The 12,430-nt window shown below is 41.7% G+C and overlaps 3 protein-coding genes across 5 annotated transcripts; 1 reads left to right on the forward strand and 2 right to left on the reverse strand.

The window, feature by feature from the left end:
- The first annotated feature begins 525 nt into the window (after positions 1 to 525).
- On the forward strand, positions 526 to 2,363 carry LOC129594803 (uncharacterized). 3 transcript variants are annotated; one of them, XM_055491622.1, is made up of 3 exons: positions 526 to 750; positions 1,355 to 1,789; positions 1,944 to 2,363. In XM_055491622.1, the coding sequence occupies exons 1-3, from the start codon at positions 648 to 650 to the stop codon at positions 1,970 to 1,972; spliced, it is 567 nt and encodes a 188-aa protein (XP_055347597.1). In that variant the 5' UTR covers positions 526 to 647; the 3' UTR covers positions 1,973 to 2,363. The 3 variants fall into 3 exon arrangements, with proteins under 3 accessions (XP_055347597.1, XP_055347595.1, XP_055347596.1); XM_055491620.1 differs by having other exon boundaries at positions 1,992 to 2,363; XM_055491621.1 differs by having other exon boundaries at positions 2,001 to 2,363.
- Positions 2,364 to 6,202: 3,839 nt separating this feature from the next.
- On the reverse strand, positions 6,203 to 10,827 carry LOC129594738 (uncharacterized). Its single transcript, XM_055491524.1, has 10 exons — positions 10,437 to 10,827; positions 9,963 to 10,136; positions 9,708 to 9,811; positions 9,164 to 9,470; positions 8,790 to 8,906; positions 8,252 to 8,619; positions 7,798 to 8,073; positions 7,171 to 7,746; positions 6,723 to 6,864; positions 6,203 to 6,654 (listed from the first exon to the last, which is right to left on the reverse strand). The coding sequence occupies exons 1-10, from the start codon at positions 10,641 to 10,643 to the stop codon at positions 6,502 to 6,504; spliced, it is 2,424 nt and encodes an 807-aa protein (XP_055347499.1). The 5' UTR covers positions 10,644 to 10,827; the 3' UTR covers positions 6,203 to 6,501.
- A 123-nt stretch (positions 10,828 to 10,950) lies between these two features.
- LOC129594739 (uncharacterized) lies at positions 10,951 to 12,203 on the reverse strand. Its single transcript, XM_055491525.1, has one exon. The coding sequence runs from the start codon at positions 12,134 to 12,136 to the stop codon at positions 11,030 to 11,032; it is 1,107 nt and encodes a 368-aa protein (XP_055347500.1). The 5' UTR covers positions 12,137 to 12,203; the 3' UTR covers positions 10,951 to 11,029.
- Positions 12,204 to 12,430: the final 227 nt, after the last annotated feature.

Raw genomic sequence — 12,430 nt, forward strand, 5'->3', positions numbered from 1 at the left:
GCACCACAGAACAGAATAAAAAGCGATACAGCACAAAGCACAAAATGAATACCGTAATACATCTGTAACATGGTAGCGAGGGTCTTATTTTACTTAAATTTAATTTCAGTTGACCGAAGTATGAAAGCCATACTTCCGATGATCTTGCGAAAAATAATGAACATTTAATACAGCGTACGTAGGAATGCATAGAAGTATCTACAGCGTTCAAAATAATGAGAAACTGTATCGTGCGTCAAAATTTATTAGAAGCTGTGTAGTCGTAGTCGCACAACACGATGCAGCCAGACACGTTCTTGTGGTTGATAACATTGTACTAAATTAATTATTCTGGCAATCATTATGATGAAATTATGCATTCTTATCACAGCCGATCAATGGAAATATGCCCATTGCAGCAGTAAAATCTCATATGTATAAGTTCACAAATACTTACTTTAATCGTTACTGACAAAGGCTATATGCCGATAAACCTCACTTGGTAAGTACCTGTCTGCAGTAAGGAAATACCGATAAACACGCACAGATGAGGAAAAATACTACAAAAATTACATTGCTGCACAATGTAGTTCAAATACCATTTTTAATATTCAAATTTACACTGAATTTTTAAAATATATATTGTTACCGGCTGGATTACTTACATCATGCGTCAGCGTCTAATACACCGTACAAATCCTACTCCGATATTGTGTCTTGCTGCTCTACAAGTTGTTTTTGGGATTTTGATGATAATAAGCGATATCGTCGGTAAGAGAAATCACAGTGCCACAGGGATTATACGTTCACAAAAAGGTTACCGTGAGGATGTTTATTTTTCTATAAAAAAATTAAATGATGTTTGTACAAATGCATAGAAATATTCGTATACAATAAGCACTTACATCCCCACACCGATGATCACTTTGCTTGCTCAAATCTTGAACGCATTAACAGTTTTGAATCTGCAGTTCTAATTTCTTCACTACACTTTATTGGCATTGATTGCTGTAAACAAAACTCTCACAACTGCCTTGTTATCGCAATGTGCAGAGCACAAGAGTAGCACTTGTTAACAGTTGTAGGCACAAACAACTAAGCATATCTCAATTACGCTGTACGCAGCTACTAAAATACGCCACAGCCGCATATTATCAAATTAATTGAACTGTGACTAAAATGAAATAAATTGAATTGATTGAATTATTCATAATTCGAAGTTAAAAAATAAAACAAGCTTGAGAGAAAGTGCAGAACGCGTAGTAGTACTACTCAGTGGCGCCAGTTTTGTGAACCATAACGGCAGCGATTATTAAAAAAGTTCCCTATTGGAAATTCTACTATAAAACCAGATCTTGCTCCTTTTCTTCCACAGCTCTTGCCGGTTTCTACGGTGTGGGAAGCGCGCTATTCAGCGGCTACTACGTGGGCTTGGGAGAAGGTGTCTTATTGATTGTCGCCGGTGCATTCGGCATTGTTGCCGGCCGGCGTTTGCATCTGCCGGCACAGTTCAATTTTCTGAAGCCTAACCACCGGAAATTCCTCATCGCAATCCTTATCACCATCTTTACCATCAGTGCCCTGGGAACTGCTGCAGGACTGGCAATGACCATTTATTATAGCCTCCTTGTCAACGCCTCCGGAATCGGTTCTGCATCGCATGACCTTTATCCCTTCTACGTAGACATTACTGTAATAAATTTAACACTGCAAGTACTCGTATTCGTTGGCAGCGTGTCACAGGCCATCGTAGTCGGATTGAGCATCCGCAGGTTTCCCTCGGCCAAGTTTGATACACGACCTCTTACTGGTACGCACAAGTTGTCTTGAAGTTAATACAGATATTTTCTATTTCGCTGATATAAGTCCGCGTTTATAGAAGCGTCTTAAAAACAGGTTAATTTAAGTGTTTTGCAAATACAAAGCAAAATAATCTACTTGGTTAGCTTTAATTTCGGATGTAGATACAAAGGTCATCTGTCTACGAAGCTGACTGTTTGCTGCAATTGCAGCTGTTCAAGATACCATAGATAATCCACCCGTTCCCCTTCGCAAACTACAGACCGGACATCAGCAGCCGCCAGTGCCGGTGGATGCCGATATCGATAATTATCCCCCAGTGCCACTCGTTACGACAAAAGACAGAAGCGATCAACAGCTTCCTGTACTCAGAGAGGACGCAGATTTGCGCCAGCTTCCTGTACCGAAGTTACTTTAAAAAATAAATTATTGTCTTTTAATACAACTCCGGCCATGTTCTGCATTGTAACCCTTACACTTCTTGTTAAACTATGAGTCGGAATAGCTGTGCTAACTGCTAAACAGAAAATATTTATTTTCGATCATGTACATATACTATTTCACAAATGCAGCAAAACAGTAACGTGACAAATCTCTGAGACAATTTATCAATAGTCAATAGATTCATATATCCTTACGTCCTTATTTTTTGGAAATTATCTCCTAAATCAAGATTGATTTTTTCAGTAAGTTGATAATTTTATAAAATAAAGCATCGCACAAACGCTTCTACCTGTATCTTTAAAAAAATCTTAAGTTTTGGGGAAGGTCTAAAAAAATTTTTAGAAGTTGTAGTACTTAAGGGTTGTTAGTACTTAACGGTTGCTAGTTTTGGAAATTATCTCCTAATTCAACGTTGATTTTTCCACTAAGTTGTTAATTTTATAAAATAAAGCATCTTCCAAAGCTTCCTACCTGCAGCTTGGAAAAGAATTTCTGGTTTCCGGAACGTTTCAGAAACCCTTTCAAACTTTCTGTACTTAGCGTTTAAAGTTCTTAGAAATTTCCAGTAAATTCTGGAAACGTCTCGAATGAGCAAATACAAATTTCGCAGCTTAGCAACCTGAACTACAGATCTCTGTATGTTATTTAAATTGTCAATTCCATCAAAAATTCAAAACTATAACTTTTTTTAAATTCTTGAAACCTTTAAGACGTTTTTAAAACATGTTCGAAAACCTCAAAATAACTATTAATTTTTCCAAAGTCGGCTCCAAAGCTTTTAGATTTCCAGAATTTCTAAATATTTCTAAATATTTCGACTCGGCCCCGCGCAGCGGGGCCGTTACCTCTAATTTTTTTAGCCTCCAGAGTTTCGAAATTTTAAAAACGTCTAGAAATGTCTGAGTACCTCAATATCTCGCGGTCTTAAGGCATTTGGCCGGATTGGCCCGGTACATACTACGAGTACATAGCACCAAATTTGTATATATCCACGACAACTTGCGCTGCCACGCGCTCCTAAACCCTAATTCTCATAACGGTCCTCATACTCATAACCTTATTTCTAATTCACAATTCATACTCAAAACGGCTTTCATAATCATAATCATACTTTGATCCTACCGGTTGTCATATTTTTGTTCATATTCATAACTCAAGCCTTTACCGCTACTCATACCAGTGCGCTACTGCGCTTAATGTTATTAGTGAAAGCATTATAGCATTCATTAATCGTAAAAATAGTAATATTGACACTAAGTTTTAATAGCTGTTGCGCAAATTGTGCACCGTTCTTGAATTTAAAAAAAATTTTTTTTTGATATCTGCTTTTGTCCCGGGTAGCAAACTGCGTTATTACTGTTCCTGTGTTCCATTGCAGTACAGTGTGCACGATGCTTTTGTCGAAATTTAATTTTGTGGAAAGTTAACGGCCCGTTAACTTTTTGTTTGGTGGAAGCTACGAAATAAGCCCATTAACATTTCAGGTTTTTTTTCATTAGCACTAGTTTAAAAAATGGACGAAAGTGGACAATGGTAGATTTTCTTGCTGTTTTTATATGCAGATTAAATTACCTAGCTTTCGTTTCTCAGTTCAAGTTTACTGAAGTCATTTTGTAATGAAGCCATTTTCTAATAAATATTTTTTCGCTACTAATTCAGGTAAAATAATTTTTACGAGTGGACGAAAGCGGGCGGTTGAGTAGACTTGCATGAACACATGGTTGTAATTGAATATTACAATTTTGACACACCAGCATGAGTAATGGTTAAGATGTGAGCAATAATTATAAATAAATTAATATGATGACCGGTAGGACCAAAGTATGATTATGATTATAAGGGCCGTTATGAGTATGAATTCGGAATTAAAAGTAGGATTATGAGTATGAGTATGAGAGCCGTTACGAATATTAGGTACATACCTAGCCTGGCTAGCCATGCAAAAAAGTGTTTAGGATTGCGCGACAGCGGAAGTTCCCGTGTATTTACCCGAACTGGTACTATGTACCGGGCCAAATCCCTTAATTGTCTAATTTATATGTAATTTCTATGTATCTAAAAGCCGGCCCGCGGCCCGTTTACCGTATTCACTCACATAGCGGCTCTGTGATACTGGTGGTAGCTTGGGCATTCACTAACCTCGAAATCTAATAAACATGTATTTATTTTATCTTAATAAATACTGAAGAGCTTGACTGATGGCTGAAAAAATCTTACAATTAGTATCTAAAGATGCAGCCTGCAAGGACACCTTGGGCGAACGTTAACTGTTCCCCGCAAGTTTCCATTAATTCTGCGCTGAAAAAATGGTATTTTATGGGCATCGTGTACGGATACAGGTCGATCGCGCCAAGTGTTTGCAGTTTTTTTAAAAAAATTATAAAATGTCAGCCGTCAACAATTAAATAATTATTTCATTTTAACATGGTTGCAGCATGTGTCTAACATGTTTTGCACTTGAATCGCCCTGTTGAGAACGTGTTTCGAATCCTAGTGATATCAAAATTGTTTCCGACCGTCTTGGAAATGGGGCTTGACCCATCGGCCGTGGTTGCAGTCTTCCGACTTTAAATTTGTTTAGAGCTTTCGTTGACGTCTTATCGCAAAGTGATAAATTTGGGCTGTTGCCCAACCAATACTCTGCGAAACATGCCTGCCATGAACCGAGTTTCACCAAACCCGCCTGACCTTTGCAGAGTCAGTGCGGGCACCGTTAAAGGGTGGGCAACCCCACTTCCGCCGTCTCAGTGCAGCCATGGAGTGTCTCAAATGTGCATTCTTGACAAAATCACGTTGAGAAAGTGTTCACTGTCCGCTTAAAACTTTTCATCAAAACAAAAGGCTCAAGACGTTCCAATCCGCCCACTTTCTCCAGCACTCATGACTTTTTTTAGTCATCGCTTCACTAATTTTTTTCTCCATTCGTCCAGGACTTATATCTCCTTTCCTGTGTTGTAGATATTTATCGACACTCCAAAATTAACTCAGGTAGTCCATGTCTAATTCATGGAAATTATTAGTTTGAGATTCCCCGCTCCTTGCGCTAGGCAACCACATTTCTCGGTAGGTGCTTTCTACCACATAAGTCTATGGGAGATGCCCTTTGCTTCGAGTTCCCCTCGATCACTGATCACGCAAGATTTTGCTAATAACGCGTAACGAACATCTTAAGGGCTGTACAATGACTTCCAGAATACTCCAGGCAGCAATCTTAACGCTGAGATTTTCCCAAGGGTAGTTATAACCATAAAAAAACTGACAGGTGCCCTTCCCAAAAACACCGCTCGGCTCCCTACTAGCACATTAAAAGATATTAGTTTTGATGGTGCTGGATTTGCAAAAAAAATTTTATTAGAATTTTATTTTTTTTTAAATATGCCGACAAAGCAATAAAACGACTCACAGACATATTTTTAATATATTTTTTGCAACTGCCCACACTTGGTGTGATCGACCTGTATATGACCCCACTCAATCCATTTTATCACCGTTAAAATATTATCTGTGGAACCAAAAAATTCAAGTTTTCAGTTCATGAGATCGGTAATATAAAGTTACATTAAAAACGCGATAAAAACCGCATTTCTTCATGTTTAAAATGTTTTCGCAGCTGGCCTCGCTGGGTTTTATATTTGAAATATTTCTCAAAATTTTTTTTATTGCTGTACGAAGTATATTTTGTATTTCTTTCATACTACCATACCTCAAACACAACTGGTCGCGCGATAGCGCGACCGATACTTGTAATACATATATTATCTCATCGTCAATACCGCTTACTTACTACGGTACTAATACTTCTGTTTGTAACCCAATGACACGCAGGATGCATGGTCATGTTTTCCGCAGCAAGGGCTTGTTACTATTGCAAATTAGGTTAAAGTTGATTTTGAATTAATTTTAATAACTAAAATAATATTATTTGCGGTATTTAGATATATACTGTATGTACTGTACATCTGAATACCAGGACGCAGCGCCTCCTTTTCTTTTTATATCACCGCAGAACAGTATCCGTAGAATAACAACAATAAACTTAACGTGCACAGTTAAACAAATACACGAACACAATATAACAAAACAATTAAAATTAAAGAAAGACATCAGAAAGTTAATCCAGTTATAAAAACATAACATGCATTTAGCACGAAGTCACCAACGGCGAGATAGGAACACTGGGCAATTTCGCTTTCTGATTCTATATCGTGTGAGCAACAGGTTCTCATATTTACTGCTAAAACAAATTTCGACTGCGAGGGAAAGCAGATTCTACAAGCCTCATCCATGAGTTAAATCCTTGATCATCTTGTACAGCCTCTTCGCATCCAGCAACATGACCACGCGAATGGGTACCAGTTTCTTCCCGCGCATCCTCTGGGAAATGTAGTTCCTGTCGCCACCCACAGGGAAAACATAACTAGCTTGGGCATTCTAAAAAAGCGGCACAACACTGAAACAAAAAAATACTAACGCTACGGACTTTTACATGGCCAGTTTACCTTATACCACAATTCCTCCAGGTCATTGGCGAATACCGCATCGCGCATTGAGCGTCCGACTGGTAAATGGGCTTTGGCAATCACCAAATGCCGATCAACAGCGAAAGGCTTCGATTCCGAAACGGCTTTGTCAATGTTGTCTCTAGGTGAAAACAGCAACTTATTAAAGCACAACAAATAGCAGAACGTCTACCTCTGAATCCATTAATATTATTCAACTGCAATAACAAACACCTTGATAAGGAAAACTCCATCAGTTTACTGGAAACAATAAATCAAATTAATCCCGGTTTAACTTGTAAGTTAAACTTAATCATCTATCTGATTTATTTCATCAGTTACAGTATTGACACACATATTCTAAACTTACAGTAAAATAAACGCAAGCACGGCACGGATGGCATAACTCATGATTTCGAAAAAGAAGCAATAAAGTACTCATACATACTTTACATCTTCGAACAAAGCCGACGACAAGACCGGCGGTGTATTGACCAGCTCGCAGATCATCCAGCCAATCTTCCCCAATTTTCCCTCGAACAAATCCGCAAATTTCGCCCGGCTTTCCATCACCTCCGTTCCCCATCCGTACTTCTCCTCCAACATGGCCATCAAGCTCTGAACGCAGGCTTTCTCATGGTGCTCCGTCAAATTAATCATGGTTGCCAACGAGAACGGCTTCGCTTCAAAGTCATCCGGCTCCTCACTCCAGTAACTTCCCCGGCTCTCCACTGTGATATGGTGCTTGTAATAACCGTCCGCACTGCCATAGTATCGTGCCGTCGTCACACCATCCTCTCCCCACACGAAACCCGCCATTTCCTTCCAGTCCACCGGAGAGTTGGGCAGCAGTCGCTGAAAGATACTCACCACGATGTCACTGTCGGCAACGCTCAATGATCGTTCCTCAAACTGCGGCACGTTAGTCAGATGGGCTGGCAGCTCCGGGACAGTGATATTACCATAGATGTTTTCCGATACAGCAGCGAACCGTTCGGGATCTTCCTCGCGCACTGCCACCTCACTGCAATACTGCATTTTTAAAGGTCATCATTATAAATTTAACATACTTTACCTTTTCAGTAGTCGAATGTCGTCTTCGATGTTGTTCAGCTGCTCGCGCACGGTTTTCACCATCGTGCTGTCCGAACCGTACACTTTGGCATAGATACGCGAGGATTCCTGCAGAAAGTCCAGGGCTGTGGGGAGAACATCTTCGAAATGAGATAAGAAGCGCGCACGATCATTCGGAGAAACAAGCATTGATTCGATGGTGAACCACGCATGACAGTGGATGCCCGCATTTTGCAGATGCTGCGCACGTTGAAGGTGGTATTCGGGAAAAACGGTTCTGCAAAATCAAACACCTGCAGTTAAGAAATGGCAATTATTGCGAGATCCACATTCAAGGATAACCGGTGCAAGAAGTAATGCGATTCTGTATTTCAAGCTTTCTAAAAAGTGCAACGTAGGTTAACCCGTATAACATGTAAACATGTAATCGCTACAACTTTCAAACACTTTTTTACCGCACGCATGGGACCAATGCAGCATACAGTTCCCAGGCCTCCGGGAATCGTTTCTGTTGAGTGTATTGATCAGCAGCATCCCATCCGTACACGTAGCGAAGATGCGCTTCCGGATGTACCAAACCCGAATCATCCAGTTCTTTCAACAGGCGGATCCGTAACGGTAACGCTTCATGGAAATTGTCATTTTTTGCTGCTAAATGCTCAGTGAACACCTTTTCCTGCTTTCGTGACAAACGCCGGAATGCCTGCAACTGCTGGCCGTTGATCGCACCGCACTGTGAGCAGGGATTCAGCGCGCGCTCATCACTGGGAATACGCTCCGCGCAGCCAGTGGTCGAGCACTTCAGTGGATTGATGTCCGCATCCTGTAAGACCAACACCTCAAAGTTAACAACATTTTAACATTTGTGAAGAGAACAGCAAAGTCATTACTATCGACATGTCCAGCAATTTAGCGCTTAATAACGGCAATCTGATTGGGTTCATTTATTACTAAATGGCCAAAAATTTAGTGGGGAATTAGTAAAACCCTTACGTATTCACTGCTGCACTTCCGGCATTCGCATGATTTGTTAAAATGTTTGCGGAACAAATCTTGTCGCTGTTTCGCTGTACGTCCAAGTGGTCGACGAATGTGACCATACGAACGACACTAAATTAAGTATCATGAATAGTGCGTTATAATTACAGTATATCATATTTTGTCATCTCTAACAGAGAACGTCAAAAAATTATCCGAAGTCAAAATAAGATTGCAACATGTTTTACGCAGTGTATACTTATTAAATCTCCTGTCTATAAACAGACAATTTAATAAACTTCAACCCATTCTGCTTTAAATAAACAAAATATACAAAATTTTCCGAAACGGAAAAAAGACTATTCAAACGCTGCTCTTAGCTTGCTTACATCCTGTAATCCTCTGTACTCGGGAATGTCGTCGATGGCCATTATCTTGATGAACCGTCCGTGGAAGGTCAGCGTCACATTGCTGTCGGAGCAAACCGGCGTCAGCTGGCGATGGTTGACGGTGGGGAAGATGCCGGCGCCGAACGGAAAAGGGTACGCAGCTTCGAAACTGTTCATGGCGGCAGAACTGTAAAACACTTTCTGATGGTAATCCCGCATCTCTTTCACAGATACGAGCATGCTCTCCACCGGCACTCCCAGACATTCGGCCATGAGGGCGTGAAGGGTTTTGTACAACCCCAGATCACTGCAAAAACAATGCTCCAGAAAGGTCAATGCTCACACAATACAAACGATATCAGTTTCCACACACAGCGCTTTAACGCGACAATTACACGTCTGGGATACACTACGGCGTGTGTATAACAAAATTTTAAAATCAAAAAAATAACTGCACATTTAAAAGAGAAAACGGCAACTGTTATGACCAGTTAGTCGAATCAGTAGTTGCACTATAAAGCATAAGAGGTTTCGCAACACTTACGATTTCTTCGTTTTGCCGAATTCGGACTTGTATGGAAGGGCGTCCAGAATCTCTATGGTGGTTTTCTTGGTTCCTGCGCCAGGCAGATGATCGTCCGCTTTCCGCTAGGGCAAATACGACATGCGATTAGATTTTTCAAAAAATGTTCTGATTTTAAATCGCACGAATTTCACTGTCACATGTACAAATTATTGAGCGCCAGAAAACATACGTAGAATCTCTACGAGTGCAGTAGTTAAAGTTTTCTACTGGTACCTGGATTTTATTCAGTATTTTCAGCAGAATAATTTCATTCGTCCAGATGCCAAGATCCTGCCCACTAGCGGGACACACGTTCTTTAGGTCACTGATCCGTGCGCCGCTGAATCGTTCTCGGAGTCGCTTCAGCATGTCACATTCCAGATTGTGCTCCTTCTTCCAGCTATCTTTCTGCAAATGGTCACATCGCTATAAGTCGTATAAAACTGAACCTGACAATTAACTGTAGAAAATGTAAGGAACAGTACGGGATTTAAAATAATTTTTATAGTGGTTACTGCAGCAGTACCGAAGCGAAATACTATACATAAGCGGCTAAGCCTAGACTTCTTCGCTGTAATTTTGTGTGCATCTTATGTAAGCAGAACCAGTTTTAATCTGCATGCACGCGGTAAACGGACAATAATATCTCGTACCTATGTTCCCATTAGCAGTTACGTAACAAAACCAAATACTTGCTCCAGTACTTACCAGGCATTTCGCGCCGCAGTAGTAGTAAAGTTTACATTTGGAACACGTCGCCAACAAATGGTCGGAAAATTTGAAACAGTGCGCGCAGAGCATCTGGTGCTTGTCCCAGTGGAAAGACCAAACCCAGGCTTCGCTCTGCGCCACAATCTCCCCCGCGGCAATGGGTCGCGGCGCGGCGACCGATGGAACAACTTGAGGCATATCCATGTAGGAACAACATAAGATTCAACTGGAACTGGAAGGAAACAATTAAGTAATCCCTGTAGGGGAAGCACAAAGGCATAAAACGAATGTAAAGCACTGTTTGTGGTAAAAAGTTGCGAACGATTATCGAATGAGAGGATTTTTGGACGATCTGTTGACTGTTCAGCACAGGAAAGGAAATTTAATTCACTGTTGGAGCGGTGACGAAGAATTTCGTAGAGTGCATTGTACTGTACTAACGATAATGTACGAGTACTGCACGTACCTTTTATTATACTGAGAAAGCACGTACAGTACGTGTTTTATTGTTCTAGTGCTTTAATTAGAAGCAACAAACATTTTTTCACACATTTTACACAAGTTCATGAGAAGCTGAAAACACAGGCGAGTTACACAGCAACATCTACAACCACAGGAGGGCGAATAACAGAAAAGATCTCGTCTAAATTCGCCGTCGGTGGTGCTGTTCCCATGATAGATGCTGCGTTTCCTCGCTGAATTTCGATGCTGATACGTTGACGCAAGAACTCAAGTGCTCGTGGTTCGCCTGACTGCTGCTGTATCATCTTCCCTAGCACGGTAAGCAGCCCTGTGGTTTCTGGTCCGAATGTTCCGTAGGTCTCGAAAGCCAGAGGCTTGAACCAGTAATCCTGGGTGATGTTGCGGTATTTCTCGGTCTTGCTCCGCTCGGCTAGCGCTGCTGCAGCTCCGGCTCGAGTGGATGTGGCTGCAATGTACGACAAGGCCATGGTGCTCCGGCAGGTTACATCCCATGCCAGCGCCTTTCCTCTTTCCCACGGGGAAATTGTCACTCCGTCTGGTCGTTTGCCATCTGTACGGGAGATTCCAGGAGGTTCCAGTTCAGTTTCGATTCCAGCTGACGCAAAGGCGCGCTTTATGACCGCTTTGAGACTTTCATGGGTCGGTTTCCGCCCGGCACTGAACTTGCAACTTGAGCCATGGTAGCCATGCTCATCCGCTTGGTCGCCGCAAATGCACTGGTGTGGTGTGCATACCGGTGCACCCAGGCGCAGCGCCACAGCTGTCCTTAGGCCGGAGTCGTTAAGTAAGTTTCCAAGGGATGCTGCCGGTAGTGCTTGGAGCCATGCGCCCGCCTCTTTGGTGCTGACTGCCAACATCCGCGCCTGGCTAGCGATATCGTTTTCAAAAGCCCTCTCCAACAGTCTCAAATCTGATCTTATGATAGGTTCGTCCCACGCTTTCTGCACTCCCCGAACTCCAGGTGGCGGCGCATCTTGATTCGTCAACTGCTGCCATAAGGTGGTTGGTTCACTACAATACGTCTCCGGCTGGTAGTTCGTAATTGCGGAGGCCAAGGGAGCAACTGAATAAGCCGAGGCCAGAAAGGCCGGCAGTGCTAGCTTAACAATACTCCTAATGCCTAAACCGCCTCTTGATACCGGAAGTGACGCCTGTGTCCAGATTACGTCGGTGATGGCAGTGTTGGTTATTCTGGACAGGCTATCACGTATCATGGTGTCGAAATCATTCAGCAAGGGTTCCTGCAAGTAACACCTGCCAGTACGCAATTTGTAAAGCAGCCTTACCGGTCCCATACTGCATCGAAGTAGATACAGTGCCTGGTGGGCTGGTATGATCTGCAGACGTTCAGTCATGCGGGCGACTACCTCCGTTGCACTGACGAGTACGTGTTTGTATGTGCAAAGTGCATTGCCCTTTAATTAGAATAATAATAATATTATTTTAACTGTTTAACGCAAAAAATACTGCATTACGTACACACTGAGAGTTGTACAAATACAATGGTA

This window comes from Paramacrobiotus metropolitanus, unplaced genomic scaffold (genome assembly GCF_019649055.1).
Source record: "Paramacrobiotus metropolitanus isolate TYO unplaced genomic scaffold, Prichtersi_v1.0 Parri_scaffold0000071, whole genome shotgun sequence".
NCBI lineage: Eukaryota > Metazoa > Tardigrada > Eutardigrada > Parachela > Macrobiotidae > Paramacrobiotus > Paramacrobiotus metropolitanus.

Excerpts from the sequence above, each read along its gene's own strand:
- LOC129594803 (XM_055491620.1), top strand. The coding sequence starts at position 648 with ATGCGTCAGCGTCTAATACACCGTACAAATCCTACTCCGATATTGTGT. Across the intron at positions 751-1,354 it reads GATAATAAGCGATATCGTCG|CTCTTGCCGGTTTCTACGGT; the intron begins GTAAGAGAAATC and ends TTTCTTCCACAG. Across the intron at positions 1,790-1,991 it reads TGATACACGACCTCTTACTG|CTGTTCAAGATACCATAGAT; the intron begins GTACGCACAAGT and ends CTGCAATTGCAG.
- LOC129594738 (XM_055491524.1), bottom strand. The coding sequence starts at position 10,643 with ATGGATATGCCTCAAGTTGTTCCATCGGTCGCCGCGCCGCGACCCATT. Across the intron at positions 10,137-10,436 it reads ACTGCGGCGCGAAATGCCTG|AAAGATAGCTGGAAGAAGGA; the intron begins GTAAGTACTGGA and ends GACCATTTGCAG. Across the intron at positions 7,747-7,797 it reads GACATTCGACTACTGAAAAG|TGAGGTGGCAGTGCGCGAGG; the intron begins GTAAAGTATGTT and ends GCAGTATTGCAG.
- LOC129594739 (XM_055491525.1), bottom strand. The coding sequence starts at position 12,136 with ATGATACGTGATAGCCTGTCCAGAATAACCAACACTGCCATCACCGAC.